This window comes from Hyperoodon ampullatus (assembly GCF_949752795.1).
Source record: "Hyperoodon ampullatus genome assembly, chromosome: 10".
Lineage (NCBI taxonomy): Eukaryota > Metazoa > Chordata > Mammalia > Artiodactyla > Ziphiidae > Hyperoodon > Hyperoodon ampullatus.
In genome coordinates, this window is record NC_136923.1 from 55,644,992 (window position 1) to 55,671,860 (window position 26,869).

Consider the following 26,869-nt stretch of genomic DNA (forward strand, 5'->3'; position numbering starts at 1 on the left):
ACATAAATTCTGTAAGTCTCAGCCACCTCATCTGCAAAATGGAACAGTGCCTTTTTCCGAAGGGCACTTTGAGAATAAAATAGAATAATCCATAATGCACTAAGCACAATGTTTGGCATATAGTAACCCCCCATTTATTCTCCTCATAAAAGAAGTGTTCATTGATAGAACATGGGGACAGGGAAACAGAGGCATTTCTTGGCTCTATCTTTTCTTCCCCCAGCTTTATTGAGATTTAATTGACATGTAACATGTAAATTTAGCTTAGGTGTTCAAAGTGTCTGTTTGATACACGCATATATTGGTTTGATTACCTCCATAGTGTTAGCTAACACCTCCTCTAACTGTACCTTGTAGGAGATATTGTTATCAAAAAGTGAAATTGAAGTAATCACATACAAAGAATATCAAGAGAAATACTCCACAGGCAGACAAGAAACAGAAAGACAAATATTCAGAAATTGGAAATGTTTATATCCTAAAGTTAAAACAGGAAACCCAAAGACAGAAATTATTTTCTTTGCAGAAACCAAAAGAGTGTAAAATAATTCCACTAAATCCAGAATGAATATGTTTCTGGGCCAAACCTAAGGCAGCAAGGGATTAACAATGTAAACAAAACAGCTTGATAAAAATTTTCTGAACGAACAGGTGACAAAGGTCAAGGGGAGAAGCTCTTCGTGCTATTGATAAAGGACTTCATTAAGCCATCGGGGAAAAGGGTATAAATATTTATTCAAACGACAGTTCAAATCAACGGAAAGGTTAATGAGTCCATTCTGCTGATATGGGGCACTGTGACCCCTATGCACGACAAGGACAGAACCTGCAGGAACTTCAGGAAGAGAGAAACCTTTGAAAGGGCTAGAGCTGTGTTCTCAAAGGATTGTAAGTAAAAGACAGTAGGTCAGTTATTAGTTGTAGAATTAATTGTAAAAACCAACAGGATGTTTGGTGTTCTAACTCATTTATTTTATATTCTTTTTGCCTCTTTTATATTTCATAGCCCATTACTTTTTTGTTTTTTTAATCGGGAGATGGGAGCAATGGAAAATAGGGTGTAGAATGGAGAGATAATTTAACCTTTATGAGAAAGAAAAGGATATTTGTATTTTTGAACACTGACTTCCATCCAGTGAAAGCTTTTGAAATTTAAATGTTTTAAAATTTACAAAAAGGAACATATTATGCAAAATACTTCTATATGGAATTGTCGTAGTTGATAGCTTCTATATTCACTTTATAAGTATTTACTGATCAAATGTATTATTAAGACAGTATTAAGAAATCACACTGGAATAATGGGCTCAATGATTTAAAATTCAATTCAGTGTATCTATATTAAGCATCTCCTATGTTTAAATGCTAGACATTGGAGGAGATATAAGGATTAAAAAAGGCATAATTCTGCCATCCAGTGGGATAAGGCAAGTAGACAGCAATTGTCACACGAGGCTTTATATCACAAAGGGATACCCAATATAGGAGAAAACAATTCAATGGGATGCAGTGAAATTTAAGAGCAGAGAAGTTGGAAATCAGGAAAATCTACATGAAAAATGTTATATTTACTTTTGAGCAGGATTTCTTTGGGAAATTAGGGTAGAGGGGGATCCTAGGACCTGTGAACTGGAGGTGCAAAGATATGCTGAGAAATGATTACAAGAGGTTTGAGATCATTCGTGTTTTTACCGTTGTTTTACCTAAAATAATGACCCTCTGCATTAACACGACTGTCTTGGTTCTATCAGAAGTGTGACCAGTATTTATGAATTGGGGGTCACCACAGCAAATTTCAGGTAAATATATATCTGGTGCGCTACTCTTTCTAACCCTCCTAGAGAACTGTTGAGCTCCCGCTGAGACACTTAATTAATTGGACAGTATTCTAGAATGAGATATGTGTGAAAAAGTTTGGAAACTGAAGGGTGGTCTTAACCTAGCTCTAAGAGAGGTATACCTTATACAGTCCATGTACTAGATAACGTCCATCAATGATTATAGTTCACAGATTTCAAAAGTGAAATTATATTTCCAGCCTAGAGAGTGGATGTTGATGAAATGATTCTTATGATGCAAACAGATGCTACCTATAATGGGAATATCTACCATTTCCTGCCAGAACTTTTGTGGAGCTGCACAAAATCTCTCAGTTAATTCTAGCACCACTTCGGTAAAGAAGGCATTATAAACACCTAATGGAAACATTAGGTTCTTTGACGAGCCTGGCAAGAGACTAAATAACTTTCCCATATTCAAAAGTAACAAGAGACAGAACCAAAAGTTAAACCGAGATCCATTAGTCTCCAAGGGAGAAGATGGTTTTCTCTATAGAATATGTTCTCCCGCCAATTAAATTCACAGAGGAAAAAGAGCATGCCAGCCAGGAGGCTCTCAAGCGAGTGGACGTTGCACTTTTCTTTACCATCATACATGCAGCAAAAAGGAAAAACACTTGTCCTTGGGATGAGAAAAGTGTTGTGGCTGTCAAAGGATGTAAACAAATATTAAGTTGTGTCTTTTCAAAATAAATTACAGGAGAAATTGTATCTTACATTCTTTTATCTCTTATATGAATTCATTGGGTTAAAATGATAACCAGTTACTAAAGATGACTCGGTAACTACTTTCCTTAGAGATCTTTCATATTAGGTTAAGAGGCAATAAGTTTAAAAGAATCATTATTTTGGGACTCTGGAACAGGAGACTACCATTTCTGAAAATTAAAAAAAAATTATGTGAAAACTAAAAGTATACAGTGTTCAATTAGTTATGTGTTATTGTTTATTATTATTATACTACTGTTATTATTTACTTCAACTAGCAAACCTGGAAGTCTGTAAGATGCATCCCACATGGTGGGTAGAACTCCAAAGTACAGTCCAGCTGGAAGACAAGCACTATGTGAAATTAGCAGTTCTTATGATGATAACAGAACTCCTATGTCATATCTGTGGTTAGCCTTCTGGCTCTTAAATATTATCCTTAAACTCTCCCTAAGTTCTGACAGACTCATGTGCCACTCACATATCACACAGTTCCATTACCACAACTGTGCACACCACACATGCTGTGTATGCACATTGTTCCAACAAAACATTCATGTACTCGGTCAAACAATATACTATTTGCTAATAAAATGATGAAGCATATGTTTAGAAGCATAACCATTGCCTCTGCATTTGAAAAACAAAAGAACTCACTATAAATTAAGGAATCTGTATGCTTGCTTCCAAAAAGTAATAGTGTAACTCATTTAATAGAAGGGTATTTCTTAATCATTCCACTTAAAATAGCATTCCAGAACACATCCAGTTTTTCCACATAGGATTAGAAAGATGAGAGGATATTTTAAACTTCATCTTTATCATGGCTATCTTCCTTAGTCTTTTCTAATTCTGAGAAGATGAAAGGACTTGAATCTTGAGTTTCACTCTATATCAGGGACATTCAAAGTTAAGTTTTGTTTGTTGATTGTTTATATGTTTGCTTCAGGACCTCTTTACACTCTTAACAATTATTAAAGACTCCAAAGAGCTTTTGCTTACATAGGTTAAATCTATTTATATTTACCATTAAAAAACCCAGAACTTTAGATGTTTCCTTATTAATTTATTTTAAACTACAGATGTAGAAAACAAACTTATGGTTACCAGGGGGTAAGGGGGGGCAGGGATAAATTGGGAGACTGGGACTGACATATACACACGACTATATGAAACAGACAACTAATAAGGACCTACTGTATAGCACAGGGAGCTCTACTCAATGCTCTGTAATGGCCTGTATGGGAAAAGAATCTACAAAAAGAGTGGCTATAGGTATATGTATAACTGATTCACTTTGCTGTACACCTGAAACTGATACAACATTGTAAATCAACTATACTCCAATAAAAATTTTTTAAAAATCACATCATACCACAAGTGATATACTTTTATTAAAAAAATTCATAAACAAAATAAATAAACACAAGAGTGGCCTTGTTTTATATTTGTGCAAATCTCTGTAATTTGGGGCTTAATAGAAGACAGCTGGATTCTAATATCTGCTTCTACATTCAATCTGTTGCCATATCATACATCACGTAGCCTCTGGGAAACTCAACTCTATGCTCATGACAGAACCAGAGTGAAAAAGGTAAACAATATGCCAGTATTATGAAAATATGTTGACCTTGAAGACCACCAGAAAGGGAAAGGATCTCAGGGACCCCACAGGTCTCTGGACCACCATTTGGTTCAAATACACCACACCATCTTAAAGTCATTGCTCATAAAAAATAGTTTTAATATTTGAGTTCTATGCTTTTGTGCTTTGTTAGGAATGTTTGTATTAAAACCCCATTATCTTTTATATTGGTATAATTTTGATTCTTTTGGATGTACCTTCATCGAGACACAGTGGGATCAGCTAAATCGTGCTACCCACCAGTAACCTACTCACTCACATTACACAGGATTGCAATTCTATCCACCACTACAAAGGTCTTATCAATAGTCAAACTGTCTTTGCTTTTTGCAGAGAAGCCTGATAACTATCAACAATTGCTACCTTACTTAGAGTGTGTCTAGCATGTGTATGTCCAGGTAAGTCAGGGAAACTGTGGAGACAGTATAGAGTACATCAGGGTGTGCTCATCAGGAGCAAAAGAACTGGGATGCAGAGAGCTCAACTCCTGTCAATCACTGTTTAAGGGCTGCCCCCATCAGGGGGATGGGACTTCCTAGATACTTCTAACTCTCACTGTGCATCAGCAAACCAGGCTCCCCCAGCCTGAGGGCAGCCCACCTAGAGAGAGAGATGTAGGTGCTGGCTGATGGAAGTCAGAAAAGCACCCTGGGAGGGCTAACATCTGCTCTAACACCAAACAGCTAGAAATCAACTTAAATTGTTGAGTCTTTTACTTTAGGACATTTCAGTGACAGTACACTATTTGATCAACTTCCGGTCCGAAATAAGTCCCACTCTCAGTTCAAGAGAAAATGACCCTATTTACAGCCCCCTAATCTTGCTACAGAACTGTAATACATCTTTGGCTGAGAAATATATTTTTGTAAATTCCCTGAAAGTATTTTAATCCTGTGAATAATAAGAAGCACTTAAATCAATACGAATTTAAGCACTTGAATAATAAGAATATACAGTTGATCCTTGAATAACACAGGTTTGAACTGGGCAGGTCCACTTATACTTGGAATTTTTTCAATAGTAAATTGAAATACTGTAGTACTACACAATCCGAGGTCGATTGAATCCATGGATGTAGGACTGCAGATATGGAGGAACTACATATGCAGAGAACAAACTATAAGTTATACAAGGATTTTCAACTGCGAGAAGGGTTAGTGCCCCAACCCCGGGGGGTTGCTCAAGGGCCAACTGTATATCGTGTTAACACTTAATAAATATTGATAATTATCTCCCTGAACTTCTACTTAGGTCTCAAAACTAAGCTTTCCTATGGGACTCACCTATTCAGAGCTTTAGGGCACTCTTTATTTCATGGGACAGTGAGGCAGAATGGGGCATCATATATGCTTTAGATATAATCACCTAAAACACAAGGCTGATATCAGCTTTATAACCTCTTTGAGCTCTTCTAAACCTAATGATTTTTTTTTAATAACAGCAATTACTGAAAGCAAACATTAGGGTTGAGAGTTAAGAGGTACACATTTGCATGAATTTAGATTACAGTGGTGTACCTTTCCTGGCACATTTTATGGAAACAGATGGTCTGAAATGATATTTGATTTCTTTAGGTCAAAAATAATGTTCTCTGTACCTGCACCCCTATATTCACAGTAGCACCATTCACAATGGCCAAGACATGGAAACAACCTTAATGTCCATTGACAGATGAATGGACAAAGAAGATGTGGTACATATATATGATGGAATACTACTCAGCCATGAAAAAGAACAAAATAATGCCATTTTCAGCAACACGGATGTAACTAGAGATTATCATACTAAGTGAAGTAAGTCAGAAAGATAAAGACAAATACCATATGGTACCACTTATATGTGGAATCTAAAATATGACACAAATGAACCTATCTACAAAATGGAAACAGACTCGTGGATATAGAGGACAGACTTGTGGCTGCCAAGGGGGAGAGGGTGAGGGGAGGGATGGAGTGGGAGTTTGGGGTGAGCAGATGCAAATTATTATACATAGGATGGGTAAACAACAAGGTCCTACTGTATAGCACAGGGAACTATATCCCATCTCCTGGGATAAGCCATAATGGAAAAGAATATAAAAAAGAATGTATATATGTGTATAACTCAGTTGTTTTCCAGTACAGCAGAAATTAGCACAACATTGCAAATCAACTATACTTCAATAAAAAACGAAAATGTTCTCTGATACCTTATCACCCATCTCTAAAGACTCTCTTTTCAGATGTTTAACAGTCTTCCATTCTAATATATCTTTATGAGAAGGTATAAAGAAACTCTAAAGTCAAAATAATTAACAAGATAGTTTTTCCTGTTTAACATACAAGCCACCAAATAATACAAAGAAAGTTAAAAGTATGAGAAACTAAGAAATTTCTCCAGAGGCTGTTTATAATGTAATTTAGAAACAGTTTGGATGATATTCAGTTGAAATGAGTTCTATACTATTCTATTAGTTTTATGTTACTGCTATAACAAATTAACAAAAAACATGGGGGTATATAATAATACAAATTCACTACTTTATACTACTGTAGGTCAGAAGTTTGGCACACATTCCACTGGGATAAAATCATGGTGTCAATAGGGCTGAGTTCCTTCCTGGAGGTTTTAGGGGAGAATCCAATTTCTTGCTTTTTTCATATTCCAGAGGCTAGCTGCCCACATTGCTTCATCTTTAAGGCCAGCAGTGGTAGCTCAAATCCTTCTACTGCATCCCTCTGAGCTCCTGTCCTGCCCCTCCTCCACTTTTAAGGACCCCTGTGATTACACTGGGCCCACTCAAATTACACTGGGTCCACTCAGAATAATTTCCCTACCTTCAGGTCAGTTTATTAGTAACCTTAATTCCATCTGCAACCTTAAGTCCTTTGCCATATTCACAGGGAATGGGGATTAGGACTTAGAGTTCTTTGGCAGAAGAGGGGCATGATTCTGCCTATCACAAGTAGATATTGACTCATTTAACAAATAATTACTGGTATTCTTCTGTGATAGGCATTGGGTTAGATGCTTGAAACATGAACACCAAGGTGCAGTCTTTACATTCAAATAGTTTATGAGTTGTTTGAGGAAAAGGGAAAGATAAACATTAAAGTTTTTTCTTAGAAAAATATACAGTCTAATTGGATAAATATGTCTTTGAAATATATGAATTCTAAAAAAAATATCAAAAACATGCCAATATCCTTTGAAAGATTTCTTCTTTTGTAATGAAAAATGACTAAAATAATAAATAAACTAATTGATTCATCATTCATAGGCTTAAAGAGGTAAGAAATCAGAGGAAATAGTTATAAGAAAAATGATGGCTGGTTCGGAGCTCTCTTAATGAGCATTTTTTTTTTTTTTTTTTTTTTTTTTTTTTTTTTTTTTTTTTTTTTTCTGTATGCGGGCCTCTCACTGTTGTGGCCTCTGCATTGTGGCCTCTCCCACTACAGAGCGCAGGCTCCAGGCGTGCAGGCTCAGCAGCCATGGCTCACGGGCCCAGACGCTCCGCGGCATGTGGGATCTTCCCAGACCGGGGCACGAACCCGTGTCCCCTGCATCGGCAGGCGGACTCTCAACCACTGCGCCACCAGGGAAGCCCTCTTAATGAGCATTTTCATTTATATTCCTCTTAAAATATTTTCTTAAACTTTGCAGACTTTACATTCTAAAAAATTAGATCATAAATACTGAGCTGTGTACATGGCAGGCTTCTTGATAGTTACGAGAGGAGAGAGTGGCGAGAATTTAATTCAGGCTACTATCCATTTATCCCAAAATTGGTTAGAATGTATTTTTAAATCAATCCTATTAAATGAAACTCTAGATGTGGAAATGCACTAAGCACTTAATTATTCAGAGCTTGGTTTCTATGGTTTGTGTCTTAATTGGTCTTAAGCTACTCAAACCTCTTTGCTTGCTAATAGGACTCATTCGGACAGACACTCATGGTTTAACTACTCATTAGTAATGCTGAGAGAAGGCAAAGCCCAACATCATCTTAGGAATAAAATTAAGGCTTTGTAATTTATTTTGTAAGGTTTTTATTTTGGCTGCACTGTGTGGCATGTGATATTCTAGTTCCCCAACCAGGGATGGAACCTGGGTGCCCTGCAGTCGAAGTGCAAAGTCCTAACCACTGGACTGCCAGGGAATTCCCTTGTAAGTCTTTACTGTGAAATCTTCAGTGCAGAAATTTTTGAAGACCTGAATGGAGTTATTATTTTACATAAAAATAGATGAAGATGGTTCGTGATTCTGGAGATGTATAGAAAACCTCTTCATTCCTCTTCTCAGTTCCATGAAATTTTGATTGCTTAAAAAAAATCAGATTCTGGAGCCAAGTGCAGACTCTAGACAAATTCTGCTACTATTCATTGGTGCTTATACATAATTATAGAAAATATATGGCCAGCAAAATATATTGTCCATATCATATTGATTAAACACTACATATTGTATTATATATCATTATAATAGGAATAATAAGCCAATGCAGTACTTCCTATAGGCAGAGAGAAGTGACTTTATGCCAAAAGGAATAAAAGCATAGACCAAGAAACTCTCTTTTTTGTTTATTCTCAAGATAGTCACATTTTTATGGGAAAAAAGAAAAAAAAAAAAAGAAGTACAGCATAGTAATAGTGCCTAACTAGATCCAGTGGCAAGAAGTTAAGATCTAGACATTACTTCAATACAACTTAGGCAATATTATCTTCTGTGTCGGAAAGCAGAATTCATCATTGTCCCATTCAAGAATGAGTTCTTTAGAGAAATAACAATTTGATTACCAGCATAACACCTTGGAAAGCAGTCCTGGAAAATGAGGCTTTTTAAAAAGCAACTAGAATCTTTCTCAATCAAATTAAGTTTCTTTTTCTTGTGAATATGTAGCGCTCTCTCTCTCTCTCTCTCTGTATATTTAGATAACAAATGTGTTGTAGAGAATTTTTGTCAGAAATTAAGAAAAGATTTAAAGATTTCTCTCAATGTTTTCCTCCAAGTTTGTTGATGACACAGAAGGTGGGCATCTCCCATACATCCTCAGGAATTCCATTAAAAGCAAATATAAGTATGAGGGTTATTCAATTCATGGAATTGTGCATCAACTTCAAAGAACATTTACTGAGAATCTACACTGAGCTAAACAATAGCACTTGAAGCAACAACAATAATAAAAACAAATAAAACAACTAAACAAAACCCTGGTTCAGAAAACTCAGAATCAAATACATAAACAAAAAATCACTCTTCACTCTCCCTAACCTTCTCCTATGAAGATTAGAACTTTAGGGAAGATCAAGGGAAGAGTGAAGGTTAGTGAGGAAATCTACAACCTTGTTGAAAACCCTCCCAACATACTAATCAGAAGGCCCAGTTGTTCAACTAAAGATCATTTCACTTCCATCAACTCCAGATGTTCCCACACTGGACCCATTATCATTGGCCACCACTCTACCTTTATCCAAGACCAAAATCTCACAAATTCTTTTCTCTGTGTCACGATTTTCTATGCCTGCCCCTCACCTTCACTTTGCTGGCATTATGACTATTTCCTGGGCCCTCATTCTCTCCCCATTTTCATCAACGACCCACCTCTTCATGTCTGCAGTTTTTCTAAGTTCAGCCACGTCACAGTGGCACTTCATCCTCATTGTCTTACACATCTCTCTTGCTAAATTTAAACTCTGACTACCATCTGTCTAGGATCACTAATATTCACCTTTATCATCCCTAATACATGCTTCATAAATGCTACTATAAATTTTTAAAATAAAGTAATGAAAACAATATATTTGGTCAATGATATTCACTTCACTACTTTAGCTGTATCTCCTTTCTTCTTCTATGGCCAGAAGTTTTAAATCAAAACATAATTCTCTACCACAATTGCTGGATCACCCCCCTTAATTTGAGTTCCCCCAAATCAGAGCCTGGAACAAGATAGTTTAATTGGGAGCCGATGTCAGGAAGCAGAAACATAATAGGAAAGGAAAAGAAAGTCAGGGAAGAAAGAAAAGCCAATAAAAGGTGCCTCACTGAGCTTGTCACCACTGTGGGAAACTCCTAGAATCTGCTGACTCTCATTTCCCATTGATTGAGAGTTGTACTAGGAAGTGATAACTCCCCCAAACTTTGCGGAAAACCCATATCAGTTTGAGTGAGGTTTTATAGATTTTTAGATTTTATACATTTTCCCTGAATTACAAAAGCAGAGAGATTTGCTGGATGCTTGATGTGGGATGCTTCCTGGATGCACCCCTCTTCCTCAGCTGTGATCACAGGCAGAGGGTTATAGCACAGGACTCAAAACCCATTCCAATCATTTTTAATCTCCTGAAGACGATCCCCTGTACCTTCTCTATCAGGCCTCTCACTATCCAGATTTCAAAATGTAATAATCTCTGTCTCCTTTCTTCCCTATCTAATTAGTTACCAACTCACAAACTACCTTCACCATAACAGGTATGGCTCCATAGAAAGGCTGAGAAATGATTGGCCAAGAACATAGACTTCACAGCCTCTAAGACTATTGGCTATGAAGTGGTCAGTTTGCTCTGTGAAGTTCACTAATAATACTCCAGCAGTATTTCATCATGAAGCAACCAACTATGTGTTTGGTAGATAGAAATAATCTAGAAAGCATCACTAACTTTAAAGATGAAGAGCTCAACAGAAAGTACCTCCTAAGTGTTGCAAAAATCCTCTTATTAACGAGAAATCTAAGGCAACGCCCAGTTGGGTATCAAGGTGTTCACAAAGTTTATTATGCAAATGATGCTTTAGTTTCACAAAGAGGAAAAACTCAGAGTTAGGCCGTGCTTCTCATGAGTAGAATCAGAGATATATTTTTACTAAACTGTACACAATAATACTTTTCTATTTGCTGCCTTTTACTCAACTATAGTTGCATTTGTGACTTATCAGACTGGTACCACTGAGGAAACACTGCTTGTGAGAGTTGGCAACATTTTCCCTGATAAAAATGTGTCTGTTGCTCAAATATTCAGAATTGTAATCTAAATTTCATTTTAGTACATTGTTGATACTTTACTCTGAGGGAAGTTTGAAATTTATGCAAACAACATTAATTTTTTCCATTTTCTTTAAAAAATTATCAGACTGTAAATATTTTTCCTTGAATGCTCCCCTAAATACACATACACATCCAAAATCCTACACATTTTTTATTTACATAAACATACAATCATAAAATTATATATCAAAGGATCAGGGACTTCCCTGGTGGCACAGTGGTTAAGAATCCGCCTGTCAGTGCAGGGGACACGGGTTTGAGCCCTGGTCCGGGAAGATCCCACATGCTGCATAGCAACTAAGCCCGTGTGGCACAACTACTGAGCCTGCGCTCTACAGCCCGTGAGCCACAACTACTGAAGCCCATGCACCTAGAGCCCACGCGCAGCAACAAAGACCCAATGCAGCCAAAAATGAATTAAAAAAAAAAAAAAGGATCAAGAAGACAGTTTTACTTTACTGATTAGGAAAACATGATTCCTCTGTCACGTAAGTATCTGTCCAAATTTCTGCTGATCAGAAGATTTGCTAAAATTGAAAAGATCCCCAAATAGGGTGAGGTCTCTCTCAACCCTTCCCTACTTCTTGGAGTTCAACTGGTATTAGATATAATTATCCAAAGAATAATAAAATCATACTAAAAGTGGGTTATTCCATTGTCTTCTGAAAAGACTGCTCCACTGATAGGAACATGTGCTTACAGGCAAAAGCCTAGTTTAAGAGCAAAACGTGATTTCTTTTTCCTCAAACCAGTCTGAATGTTCTGCTCGTCAATACATGTTCTTAGATGCCGAAGCCTTTCCACGTGGTGCTCCCAGGCTCTTTGAACGTGAGCTTTTCTAGTTCACGCCCTACAGATCCCTGAAGTGCCCGGGAACTTACCCTTTCTGCTAGAGGTTTTAAAATGGAACGCTTTGGGGCGGCACAAGTTGCTGTGCAATTTGTTTTGGAACAAAGAAATGTCTGGGGTCAGGCAAGCAAGCAACTAATGATGCTTCATTTTGTCCAGAAAACATCAAGATCAATATGTACGACATGCGACATTTATGGAACGTGTTTTCTTTTCCCTCTAGGGGAGGGAGAAAATACCGGATGATCCCTTTCTGCAGAGCAATGACATGACTGACGCTATTTAACATGTCTTTGGTCGCTGCTTCCCACCTGCTGGTAGCAACACGGCCACATGGTCTTAGTTAATTTCCTGTATCTCACATACCAGAATTCAAATAATTAGATGTTCTTTGATGTATGTCTAGCTTCAGTGATCCAGGTAGCCAAAATCTGGGGACAACGTTATAATTCAAAGTGAACAGAGCTAGTTCTGGGAGGCTGTAATAGGCATTAATGATCCATGATGTATTCATTAAAATAAAATCTGTTATGAACAAATATGAGGAACTCAGAGAGAGAAAGCCTGATCAATGTCAAAGTTTTGGGTTGATGTAGATTTTTATCTTGTTCTTCTATAGAAATGACACAGGATGGGATTTGGAAACTAGATCATCATCTCAGGAAAATAGTGAACTTTGCATTTACTTTAAGAGGAATCACTGTCAAGAGTGACAGAACAAAAATGGCACATTTCCCCAAGTCATCTCTAATGAAGAAGGAAGGGATGTGAATATGGTACCGATTTCTCTCTGCTTGCTTAGAGGGAGGTTAGAAGCAAGGCTCACTCTTTTCCACAGCTGTCTTAGGGTCTGAAAGATCTTAGGTCATTTTTGGATCCTTGTGGGCCTCTCGTTCACACAACCTTAAAGCACTGCATTGAAACCATCCATGTGCTGTTCTAAAAACCCACAAATTTCTGAGTTCAAAATGCCAAATCGTGATAAAGTGAAACACTGAGGTTTTTACAATTTTTAAAGTTCTATTTTAATTGCAAGTGGTCAAATCAATTATAGATGATTTTAATTAGTACCCACAAGCAAGGACCATCTCTCTAAAGCTATATTAGTATCTAAAAAGTGAGGAATTCATCACTTCTTTTGAAAATATCAAAGGAATCACTAGGTATCAGGGCTCATTGTGACATCTCACTCACATGCCTCAAGATGGAACAGAAAATAGGATTAAGATATGAGTTTCTGAAAATAAGACTTCAACCATCTACAAGAAATAAGCAATGAGGACCAAGAAAGGCAAACAGCATGCACGCAAATTTAATTATCCCTGTCATGACGGAGTAAATGAACCCAGCAGTCATTTTACTGCAGTGATTTCCAAAATACCAGCCTCTTGCATTATGTCATTTTACTCCACATCAAACTTAAATATCAAAAATTATGTATCTTTAGGTTGCTTCCATGTCCTGGCTATTGTAAACAGTGCTGCAATGAATGTTGGGGTGCATGTGTCTTTTCGAATTATGGTTTTCTCCAGATACAACCTAAATATCCATTGAAAGATGAATGGATAAAGAAGAATGTGGTACGTATATACAATGGAATACTACTCAGCCATAAAAAGGGATGAAATAATGCCCTTTGAAGCAACATGGATGGACCTAGAGATGATCATACTAAGTGAAGTAAGCCAGAGAGAGAAAGACAAATATAATATGATATCATTTATATGCAGAATCTAAAAAAAATGATGCAAATGAACTTATTTACAAAACAGAAACAGACTCACAGACATAGAAAACAAACTTATGGTTACCAAAGGGGAAGGGGGAGGGATAAATTAGGAGTTAAGATTAACATATACACACTATATGCTATATTTATATGTTTTTATCTATATATATAAAATAGATAACCAACAAGGACCTGCTGTATAACACAGGGAACAATACTCAATATTTTGTAATAACCTATAAGGAAAAAGAATCTGAAAAAGAATATAAATATGTATGAATATATATATATGTAAAAGAATATATATAACTGAATCACTTTGCTGTATACCTGAACTAATATAACACTGTAAACCCACTATACTTCACTAAAAAATTATATGTCTTCTGTTAGCATTTGAAGCCTTTATTAAACTCTATTTGACTTCCAAAGTAAGCATATATAAGCAAATTCAAGTACTGATGATGATCGATATTGTATATTTAATTCTATTATGTTGAAGGCTAATCTCAGAAGCATAAAGTTGTATCTCTTAAGAGTTTTTAACTGAGCATAATTATTCTGCCTCTCATGGTCCCACATGATAAAAGTGAGAGAGAAACTCATAACTAAGTTCTTGCTATTCACAATGTTTTCATTGGGTTGTAGCTATGATATTAGATAGGTTAATATCACAGCCTGCTTATTCAAGGAAGGATGCACAGATCTTTGGGGGACTTGTAGTGACTTTGTCTTTAGCATTAAATTCTATTAGTCAGCTGTATGTTCTATGGGTTAACCTAAAACAATTTCAAATCAATCAGGTCAAGAAGGATTTCACTGTCTTTTTCCAAAAAGGAAGAATCATAAAAAACTGAGACCTGTATTAAAACTTCAATCAACAATAATTTCCACCTATTTTGTTCATTCTTGAATTTTTTCTATAACCATGTAATTCACATCTAGTTTGAATGTCTTCTATATAAGTAGCCATCTGTTGGATTAAAATAAGATGAATAAGCGGAAAATCCTTTAACAATGCAATTCCTTTACTCAGTGATGGGTCTGAGCAGAGTGTCTTAAAATGTCCTTTATGCTAAAAGAAAAAAAAAAGTATTTCTCTTAAAATGCAAGGGCAGCTGACATGCTGAGATGAAAACTGCTAACTCGTTTCTCAACAACACCATATGTCTCCAATTGGATCATAATGCAGCCGGTTCTCAAGGGAATGTCACACATGGAAACTAACCAAATTGAGGTACAACTTCACTGCCGGCTCGTGATTAACCAGGGGCCCTACTTTGGGATTTTCCAGATCATCCAAGTGTCAGTCTGACGGGCCTTTCTCCTTTCCCAACATCCTCCCAAAACTGAGTGAGTCATAAAAGGAACCTGATCCCGCTACAAAAATACTTCTTTTTGTTCAGACTTCCTTTTCTATATAACCTCAATATATTTTAAGGAACCAAAATGCTCAACCCCTGAACTCTCTAGCCATGGGTTTTAAATAGTAGATACTTCATGTAGCAAACACTACAGAGAGGCAGCTTAAAATCATCAAAAGGAAAAATATTGTAAGACTGAAGAATTTCACATTTTTTCTCCTGAGAATCACAGAAAATCGAAAAGCAACAAATAAACCAACATGTATAGTCAGATATTTCCTTATCTATTTGTTATAATTTTTTTTAGAACTTCACTCAACCTTTAATATTTTTATGCATGAGTAAGATATATTTTTTCTTCCAGTTTTATTGACATATGAGTAAGATATATTTTTTAATTTACTCACTTAATATTCAATACTTTTCATATATACTACTTCCAAATTAATATCATGTTGATGTCTTTCTAGCTCACATCCTGATACATGTGATATAGTCAATTCTTTTACATTGACTGTAATTCTTAATAGCATAAAGTTGTATCATCTTATAACATGTGTCAAATCTTAAGAATTTTGCCTTTGGAAATGTGAAATGCCCTGAGGTAGCCTAGATTGGTGCTTCCTAGACTACCTCTGATGCATGGACAGCTTAAAATAAATTCAATGTGCATTTGATATTTTTGTAAAATATGAAGTTATGCACTAAGATTTCATGATAATGTCATATTGCTATAAAAGTTTCTAAATGCTTACTCTCCTTTTCTGTACTCTTCTTGTCATGGACTGGTAAGAAATGTTTGTCAACTGGCCTCAATCTATGGATGCCACTGTCATTTTATTTATAATATATCACTGTTTAGATATGTTACAAATTAGAAATCAGGATACCAATATTAATGATAGGAGTCACAAACTTTCTTCACTTCGAGTGCATTTTAACCTATTCTTTGCTATCTTTTTCTTCTAATTCACTTTAGGGAATTAGCAGCAGAGATTCAAAAGACAGGCCAAAGAACAATCACCAAGAAGCTTTTGGTAGTTTTGAGAAAGATGCGTTGTTACATAGTATTAAAAAATACATATTTTTAAAGGCAAAAATTTCCCTCCCAGTGGCCAACCATGGGCTTTACTATATACTCATTCTGATAACAGCAATGAGCCTGGATATTATTTAATGATTACTTTATGGTATTTCTTACCTGGGATGCCTGGTGGTGTTTTCAGATATTTTCCATTAAAATGTTGAATTACCACTTCACATTTTTCAGTAGACTCCATTCTGGGAAAAGAAGTAAACAGGGGATCATATGCTTTCATGAAGTTGTACATATCCAGGAAAAATAAATTAAAAAGAAAAGGAAATTAAGAAAACCATAGAAAAGCTTGATTTCAGAATTTTACCAGAACCGCCAACTGTTGCCATGACCACCATGACCAGGTAGATAGAACATCACAAACTCATCACTACTGAGAGCATCACTTACTCTACTGAATGTTGCCACCGTGGACGGCACTGTGCAGAGTCATCACCCAGACGTAATCCTGAGGCATTATCTTACTTATTCCACACAGCAATGCTTGACACTTGAAAGTGCTCAATAAATGTGTGTTGAATGTCTGAGTTAGCAAACCGGAGAGGCAGGTCTCGTTATTGCCCTTCACACTAGTGAGGGCAGCGAGGCTTAGCGAAATGAACCACCTTGGCAGTTAAGTGGTAGAGGCGGGCTTTTAGCTGAGGCCTGGGTGACACCAACCTGCACAGGAACTACTAAGCTGTACCTCAAGGGTCTCCACAAAACAAGGGGAGGGGATGCACTGCGTTTAAACAACTGGCGGCCTACAGGAGAGATTCACGCAGTGGTGTTGTCATCAGCATCATGACGGCTTTATTGAAAATTCACTGGGTGAGAGATAGAAGGGAGTTATTTGGGGTCCCAAATGTGTGAGGAGAACATATATACACAAACCTCAGGTCCTGAACTTTCTTAATTTTCAATTTCAGACAATCTTCTATTTTTTCAAACTGGGTATCAATATTCCTAGACTGGGTTTCTTGTGCCAAATTTTGGCATCTCATATACAAGCTAATGAATAACATTCGGGGCCATAGCATCATACTGCCAACATTAGCAGTGTTGCTGTCTCCTAAGTAGAATAGTATCAGCAACATTTTCTAAATAGTAACTATATCTGGACTTTATTATTTTGTAAAACAGGGTGTGGAAGATAAAAATTAAAGGGTCAACTGTGATCAGAAGAAATTAATTCCCACAAACGGTACACTAGAGGAAAAACGGACTTAAGAAATGGCACACATACATATAAAAGAATGTGTATGAAATGTGTGAAATTTTTTGTCTAAAAGGCAAAGTGTATAATTTTGGATTTTCTGCTCTGTTATTAATATGAACTTTCTTGGAATGGAGCCCTTTGACACAATTTGTAAAACTTTCCTACATCCAAATTTTATGTGTGTTTTCATATTCATATTACATGCAGAGAAAAAAAGAAAAAGAAAAAAAATATATATATAAGCAAATGCCAAATAAGTTATATATTTATTACACCGAGAGGAATTCAAATGTGAGAGGAATTGCAGAAGCCAGGAAAACTCTGAGAAGTGGGCCCAGGAGGACAGAAAGGCCTTTGCAGAAGTAACTAGGGTAGGGGCCAGGCTGGGAGGGGGCAGGCTGTGTCCTTGTAGACGGGGTAGAGTGAGTAGAGCACTGTGGCCCAGGGGAAGGTTCACTCAGGGAAACTCTTGGAGGTAAGCTGAGGGGTGCAGGAAAGAGCATCTGAGTTACAGGTTAAGAAAAAAAATTTTTTATTGAAGTATAGTGATTTACGACGTTGTGTTAGTTTCAGGCGTACAGCAAAGTGATCCAGTTATACATACATATATATCTATTTTTTTTCAGATTCTTTTCCCTTATAGGTTATTACAAAATATTGAGTAGAGTTCCCTGTGCTATACACTAGGTCCTTGTTGGTTACCTATTTGATATATAATAGTGTGTGTATGCCAATCCCAAGCTCCTGATTTATCCCTACCCCCATGTGTCTCCTTTGGTAACCATAAGTCTGTTTTCTAAGTCTGTGAGTCTTTCTGTCTTGTAAATAAGTTCATTTGTATCATTTTTTTTTTAGATTCCACATATAAGTGATATCATATATTTGTCTTTCTCTGTCTGATTTACTTCAGTTAGCATAATAATATCTAGGTCCATCTGTGTTGCTGCAAATGGCATTATTTCATTCCTTTTTATGGCTGAGTAATATTCCATTGTGTATGCATATACCACATCTTCTTTATCCATTCATCTGTTGATCGACATTTAGGTTGCTTCGATGTCTTGGCTACTGTAAATAGTGCTATGAACACTGGGATATATGTATCTTTTCAAATTACGGTTTGCTCCAGATATATGCCCAGGAGTGGGATTGCAGAATCATATGGTAGCTCTATTTGAAGATGGTTTCAAAAGCACGTTCCATCTGGGGAGCTATAATTATTTTATGACTCAAATTAAAAAAACAAAACAAAACATTTTCCAATGTGTATTCCTAGGAAGCATGGGAAAGATGTACATTTTTTCTGCATTGGTAAGATGGTGAAGCAGAGCAGGACCAATGTCGGGGGTACACATGCAGTACCAGAGCCCTGTGCTTAGAAAAACCTTGCCCTTGATTTAAAGTTCTGTTATCACCATCTTGACACTCTTAATACGTTTTAAACAAGGGGTCTTGTATTTTTAATTTTCACTAGATCCCACAAATTACATAGCTGGTGCTAATATGACAAGAAAGCGCAGGAAACTAATCTGACATTAATAGGTTAATGTTCATTTATTAGATGCTCATTGGATCCACATAGTGTTATCTTGAAGAACATCTGAAGAGTGACTCACTTTTGTGTCGAAATGCAAAACTAAAACTCTTTAAGCTTAATAATACCCACTTTTAATAAATAAAAATAAAAACAAAAATAGCATTTTATTCACTGCTTAATCATAAATTCCCCCCAATCAGAGGATATTTGGATTAGAAAGATAAGATGAATCATTTCCCATTCCAAATATTGAGGAGCAGCTAAGTATAATTTTGCTAACTCCTTCACATTTTCTTTCCAGAGGAACTTTTTACATCTTCCAACTTGTTAGTTTTAATTTTTTTTAAAAACTAAATTTATTTATTTACTTCTGGCTGCATTGGGTCTTCGTTGTGGTGTGCGGGCTTCTCATTGCGGTGGCTTCTCTTGTTGTGGAGAATGGACTCTAGGCACGTGGGCTTCAGTAGTTGTGGCATGTGGGCTCCAGTAGTTGTGGCACGCGGGCTCAGTAGTTGTGGTTCGCGGGTTCTAAAGCACAGGCTCAGTAGTTGTGGCGCATGGGCTTCGTTGCTCCGCGGCTTGTGGAAATCTTCCTGGACCAGGGCGTGAACCCATGTCCCCTGCATTGGCAGGTGGATTCTTAACCACTGTGCCACCAGGGAAATCCCTTAATTTTTTTTTAACTAGGAAACTTCCATTTCTAGGAACAAAAGAATTCAAATTCTGCTCTTTCTCTTTTCCCACAGGACCCACTATCCATTGTCTCTTCGGGAAGATAACCTTCCCTCCTAGCAGAGACATGAATGAGAGAGGAAACGTGCGCCCTTAATTACTACAGATGTTGCTTTATGGAATTTTGATTCCAGGAGAGCTATGGAATGAAAAGCTTATGCCCCAGGGCCCCCTCCCAGTTCAGTCGCTCTCTGGGTACTCGTCTAGATAAAAGGCAGTTAAGAATCTAAAGCTTGCTTGCCAGAGTCCTACAAATCAAATCCTTCCCCTTTTGTCTTTAAAACGACATGGAGTTCTAAACACACACTGAAACTGGATGGGGGATAGTGTGTGTGTGCTTGGTGGCTTCATCTCGTCCATCCACCCAAAACATTTTTGTCCTGGTTTGAAAGCCTCATATCTTCCCTTTTGGATTCTAGTACGATCATCTTTTGTTAAGACTGGTTTACAGCCCCACCAAGCCCAGTGGAGGCCATTTCTGTGAACACCAGACAGCAGCGTAGAGTGTTCACTCTGGCTTCATTCAGATTTAACTAAGTATATGTCTGCAGGAGCCTTTAGAGACTCTCATCTCTGAAAGAATAAATGCAATAAAAGTCTGTTTTCTGTAGCTGCCAGTGCTTAGTGTCAAACCATGTTATGTGGCACTACCCAGCAGTGACAATTTCATTTTAATACACAGGGCACATTTTAACAAGGCCAAGCCATCCCAGCAAAGAGGGCAATTGAGGAGCTGCGAAGGGGAAAGGCTCAGAGTGAGACCCATGGAACTCTGGGGGAGAGACTGCATTGAATGGCCACCTTAGCAAGAACGTGACCATTTTCTTCTCCAGTTTCACAATTAGCCTATTTGAAATGCCAGCCCAAGCTATCTGCAATCTGGCATGCGCTCCACTTGAAACTGACACTAATATTATCAAGTGGGTCTGAAAAGGCAGCGTGCCAGACAAAGCTGCCTTTCCATGGCCCCTTCAGATGGGCCACTGAATCCCTACAATGGCACTCATTCTTTCTAGGCGGTACGTGAACCCTCTCACATCCCTCAGAAGAGCTCGTGTGCCTGGCCAACCATTCACCCGACAATGCGATGCATTAATTAGGTTCCTACAACGCTCCAACCATTGTATAAAGTCTCAGGGTTTTCTGTTAGGTCTGATGTTTAAATACAAACGTGCATTAAAGGTCCTGCTTGACATTCTTTCTTGTCTCCGTGCCTAGGAACCTGGCTTCAGTCATTCGAAACGCACCACTGAATTGTGATTTAGAGAAAATTTCTTTTTTACAACAGCTACTAATAGGTGCTAGTTTCATAGCCAGTACAATCCCCACGGGCAAATTACACCAGATGAGAGCCTGATCCAATACCGGGAGAATGTTCTGGGTCAGACTTAACACACAGAGGTGGCAAAGTATTGTGTAAAACGATTTGCAGCCTACCTGTCTCACCTCCATGGAGAATCTCTCAGTTTATGATCTTAAAGCAATAAGCATGATTACGCACATAGTTAAAACAAATCCACCCTGTCATTTATGTTGCTTAATGAAAGGTTTCCACTATTGTGAAATTTTTGTGGTTTTGCAATCACAGGCTCCATACAAATTATTGGCGACTTAGAACAGACAGCTTTGCAAGCCATTCATCCTCGCTTCCGGTAAGATTTGTGGAAAGTGTCAACATGAAAAGATTTTGTAAAAAACAAATTATGTCATTGACTTCGTAATCCATGGTAACAGAAGAAATAATAGTGAATTTCAGCAAGAAAGAGGAGTGAAGGAGTTGAATTTTCTCAGTTTTTGCAATTTGTTTTCTTCCTTCGAGGGGCTTGACATCTTTAGGAGACAAGTGTCATAAATGCCAAGTAGGGCAGTAGACTGGACTTCCTACCACCTCCCTTTGCAGAAACTCTGACATTTTGGTGGCCCCTTGCTTAGCACGGAAGCACATTCCTCTTATGAAATGGAGCTATGGATAATATTTGGTTCATGAAAACCCACTCCAAAACTTTAGAATCACATATATTCAGGACTGGAAATACCAACTTCTACATGGTACAGAGGAAGAAAATAACACCAGAAAGCAGTGGCTTCTCTAAAGTTGAGTTGGTGGAGGAGCCTGCAATGGAACCTTTTGTCTGTTGACACTGAGTTCGTTGGCTTGTTTGGAAGGGATGGGGCTCCACTGCTGGCCTCCTGTCATCACTCCTGATTTCCTGCCCTGATTTGCTTTCATCTGTGTTGAAGCTGGATGGGGCCGGCCATCTCCATTTCATTCAGCCATGATTAACTAGAGTAGGTGTTCTCAGAAATAGAGATTATACGCTGATATGATATCACAAGAAGGGCACTTCACCTGTGTGGTATTCTTTCCAAAACTTAGACATAACATGGATTCCATCATGAAATAAACATTGAAAAATGGAGACCTGGAGACATTTTCCAGGATACCTGGCTGGGACTACTCGTGGAAAACAAGGAAAGTCTGAGATACTGTCAGAGACCAGAGCAGACTGATGAGAAAAACAACCAAATGCAAAATGGTACCAGGGATTGGATTCTGGAACAAAAAGAGGATAACAGTAGAAAAATTGGTGAAATTCCAATAAAGCCTGGAGTTTGGTTAATAATAATGTACTGATGTCAATTTCTTAATTCTGACAAATATGTCATGGTAATGCAAAGGGTTAAGAATGGGGAAAATTGGATGTAGGGTGTACAAAACCTGTGTATTACCTTTGTAACTTTTCTGTAAAACTAAACTTATTCCAAAATAAAAAAGCTTATTTTAAAAATGATGGTATATTAAAATTATCAGGGAACTATTTTTTAAAAATACCAGTGTCTGGGCCCCAGCTCAGGAGATTCTGACCTAATTGCTTTGGCATGAAGTCTAGGCACATTTTTTTTTTTTTTTTTTTTTTTTTTGCGGTACGCAGGCCTCTCACTGTTGTGGCCTCTCCCGTTGCGGAGCACATGCTCCGGACGCGCAGGCTCAGCGGCCATGACTCACGGGCCCAGCTGCTCCGCATCATGTGGGATCTTCCCGGACCGGGGCACAAACCCGTGTCCCCTGCATCGGCAGGCGGACGCTCAACCACTGCGCCACCAGGGAAGCCCTAGGCACATATTTTTGAAAGCTGCCCAGGTGATGCCAGTGTGCCGTCAGGGTTGAAAACCACTGTTCTGGAGTTCTCTGTTAGGTGCCCCAAACTGGAAACCATGGGCCACATCCAGCCTTCACGAATGTTTTGCTTGGGCTGCAAAGAGTTTTTGAAAAATTTGAAATGGTTGTCAACATTTAGAGATTGGGAGACTTCACATGAAAATGTGAATTTCTGATTCCTCTTGAAAGATGAGATGAAAGACGAGATAAGGTATTTTCTGCATGGCGACTATGGTATAACAAAAATAAATTTGGTCTCTGTCCTTGGTTCCTAGCGTGGAACTCCTAAAACTCTGCGGACTTCCCGAGTGAAAGGAATGTCTTCTGTTATTTGTCATGGATCAATTTTGACTATACCTGGAGTTTATGTTAATGAGGTGATTCAAGGTGAGACCCCTAGATAGCTTCAGAATAGGGCTGGTCACCAGAAAGACCAAAGAATTAGAGGGCTGGAGCTGTCAGGCCCACTCTTCAGTGTCTGGGGATGTGTGAGGGGCTGGAGATTTGAGTGCAACCACCAAGTGCCAATGATTTAATCAATGGCGCCTATGTGATGAGACCTCCATTCAAACCACTGAACAACAGGGTTTGGAGAGCTGATGGGTAGGTGGGCACACTGATGTGCTGGGAGGGTGGGACACCTAGAGAGGGCAGAGAAGCTCTGAGCCATTCTCCCAACCCCTTCCTTGCCCTATGCATCTCTTTCATTTGGCTGTTCCTGAGCTGTATCCTTTATGACATACAGGTAAATATTTAAGTGTTTTCCTGAGTCTGTGGATAGTTCTAGTGAATTTTCAAGCCTGAGGGGTGTCAAGGGAACCCCTGAATTTGTAGTGGGTGGGGCAGAATTGTGGGTAGCCTGGTACCCCATTTGTGGTGGTGTCTGAAGTGGGGATAGTCTTGTGGGACTGAGCCCTTGAACCTGTGCAGCCTGATGACAACTTTGAGTAGTGTTAAAACTGAAATGAATTGTTGGACACCCAGCTGGAGTCAGAGAATTGGATAATTAGTATGGAAAAATGACACATATTCAATGTCACAAAAATCCACATATTTGGTGTCAGAAATGATGTCAGAAAAAAGACATCACAGCAAAGTTACTCTAGATTTGAGCAGTTGTTTTCTGTAAACAGAGCCAGTTTGCCATCATTCCAACCTACCTGTATCCATTGACAGTCTGAAGGAGAAGTAGCAGGTGGTATTTATTGCTGATTTTGCACTGCTTTCTATTTCTACTTTTTAATAGTGGAGTCAAGAGGAAAGAAAATTAGTTTACTCATCTACGTGTGCTGATGTTTTCTGCTTAGCCCTCCCCCATATGCCTTCTCTGCTCTGCTCTATGCCCCAAAGAAGTGACCCTTCCATGGACTGTATCACCTTTGCTCTGTTACTTGGTGGTTTTTATTGGTGTCACCACTGGAGGCCTGGTGGAAACAGAGAGAGATCTGGCTGGTCCTCCTCATCCTCTCTGCTTTGGCACCACGTCTGTCTGGCAAGGGTTACATCCCTCCCTGTCTACAGCACCTCTAGGGGGCACCTCCTCCAAGGCTCTGGGTCTCACTGGGCTCTGGGCACATGGCTTCACCTGCTGTCTGCTCTCAGGGGTAAAGGCTTCCTTCTGCTGCTCATCTCTGGGTATCTCAGCATCCCTTCATCAGTTCCCTTAACTCTGCCCACACTTCTGTAAATACTCCTCCTCCATGCTAGCCTCTTCAGTTGGATCATTTGTGGTGAAACTATGTTTCTAGCCAGCACTTTGACGGCTTCATCATAAAACTATCAATACCCAAGGAACAAAATGATCTCTGAGGCTGTGTATTTCAAGAAAAATGTAAGAAAAAATAAGTTTACTTACACTTACTTAGTCTGGGAACTGCTTCTTTCAGACTACCTACCTACCCCCAGCTGACATCCTTGTCTGGATGCATCATAATCTAAATCTATCTTTTAACCATAGATTAATTGTGTTCAAAGGGAATTTGGTAAAGAAATGGAAAAACATTCAATTCAAAAATTAAAACTGAGATAAAGAAGGAATCAATAAGTATAATATGTTCAGGTCTAGAAAAATCTCACCATTCAATGCAACTGGAACTCATTTGATCAGTTTTAATCAATCTCTTTGAGCTGCAGCCATATTTCATTCATTACTAGATATTACTATCTATTACATCTCTCTTCTTTTTTCTATAATATATCAACCTTGCCTTTTTTCTGTTTCCCAAGTATGAGGAACTGGCCCCAGCTTAGCTCTCCTTCTCTCTTTTCCTCTGCTGGGACAGCTCTCTTCCCTCTCCAGGCCCACCAGGGAGTCTCATGCTGGTTTCTTCTTATCATGTGCACCTTAGTTTAAATGCTCTCTCCTCAGAGGGCTTTCCTGTCCTTTACCTCAAACCTCTCATTTTGTCACATTCTCTATAGCACCCCTATGCTTTATTTTGTTTTCATAGCACTTTAGTTATTTGATATTGTTGATACTCATTATTTACTATTTTATGTTTGATGACATACTTATTGTGTCCCCAATCCAGTAGAATGCCAGTCAATGAAAGCAGATACTTGTGTGTGTGTGTGTGTGTGTGTGTGTGTATGCACATCTCTAATTATCACATGTAGAATAATTACTGGCATATTAGTAGTGCCCACATATTTACTGAGTGAACTGAATGAATGCACGGATGAATAATTTTACGGGACTTCCCTGGGGCGCAGTGGTTAAGAATCTGCCTATCAGTGCAGAGGACACGGGTTCGAGCCCTGGTCTGGGAAGATCCCACATGCCGCGGAGCAACTAAGCCCGCGAGCCACAACTACTGAAGCCCGTGCGCCTAGAGGCCGTGCTCCGCAACAAGAGAAGCCACCACAACGAGAAGCCCGCGCACCGCAAGGAAGAGTAGCCCCCACTTGGCGTAACTAGAGAAAGCCCACGCGCAGCAACAAAGACCCAAGGCAGCCAAAAATAAATAAATAAACAAATAAATAAATAAATAAAATCAAGATGTCAATACTCTGTAATGACCTATATGGGAAAAGAATCTAAAAAGGAATAGATATATGTATATGTATAACTGATTCACTTTGCTGTACATCTGAAACTAACACAACATTGTAAATCAACTATACTCCAATAAAAATTTTTCAAAAATACATTTTACATATCAGGAAGGGAGGCTAAAAGAGTTTAAGTAACTAGTCCAAGAACACAGATAGGAAGAACAGAACTAAGATGAAAGCTAAGTTATTTCTGACCATAAAGCCATATTTATAACCACATGGGTATAGATGGATGTTAGGTTGGTCCAATTCATAGAAAGCAGAGCATGTATGAAAGATATTAAATAAAAGAGGCTCACATGTGCCCTCCAAATGATATTTCAAAGTCTTTCTCTTTATTGGCTGGAAGCCAACAACCTACCTGAAATCCCCACAGCCTTCAGGGCTCAAGAGTCCCTGTCATGGTTTGTACTTAGGGCAAGCACAGGGTAAAGAGATCTTACAGACCCCGAGCACAGGGAATGGCCTCTATTTCCAATTGCAAGGTAACAAAGTTCTCCAATTTCAGTTTCACAAGGATAAATAATATTCAGAACTCTCCTCCCATCCCACAGAGGGCTGACTTTGGAATAATGCCATTCCAATTTCAAAATAATAGAACAATAAACTGTATGTTTTTTCTCCTTTTCTAAGTTTTTATGAAAGCATGTATACAGAAAGATTGAAGACCAGGGGATTTCAGAATAATAGATTATTCAATGCAATTTAATTCATTTGTTTGTTTGGTTGACAGGTTGGTTGGTTGGTTTGGGTTTTGAAAACCAGGGCTCCTAATACATGGAAAAGAAAGTAGAGTGTTCTGCCTTTTCTAGCCAGGACCATGACTTTCTGATGTTAAAAGACAGAAAGACAAAGAGGCAACATAAAGAAACGATGAAGATAAACACATAAAACAAGAATAAAGAAGCTACAGGGTGGACCAGGGGTTTTCTCTTTAG

The 26,869-nt window shown here is 38.2% G+C and overlaps 1 protein-coding gene across 6 annotated transcripts in view; it reads right to left on the reverse strand.

The window, feature by feature from the left end:
- The window catches only part of RBMS3 (RNA binding motif single stranded interacting protein 3), a gene marked incomplete at both ends in the record, with an annotated part of 717,356 nt that overhangs the window by 200,178 nt on the left and 490,309 nt on the right, over window positions 1–26,869 (reverse strand). For all 6 annotated transcript variants that reach the window (XM_079713423.1, XM_079713428.1, XM_079713424.1 and 3 more), the window contains one exon: window positions 16,356–16,435. In XM_079713423.1, coding sequence (XP_079569549.1) covers window positions 16,356–16,435 — 80 coding nt within the window. The remainder of the gene's footprint in view (window positions 1–16,355; window positions 16,436–26,869) is intronic.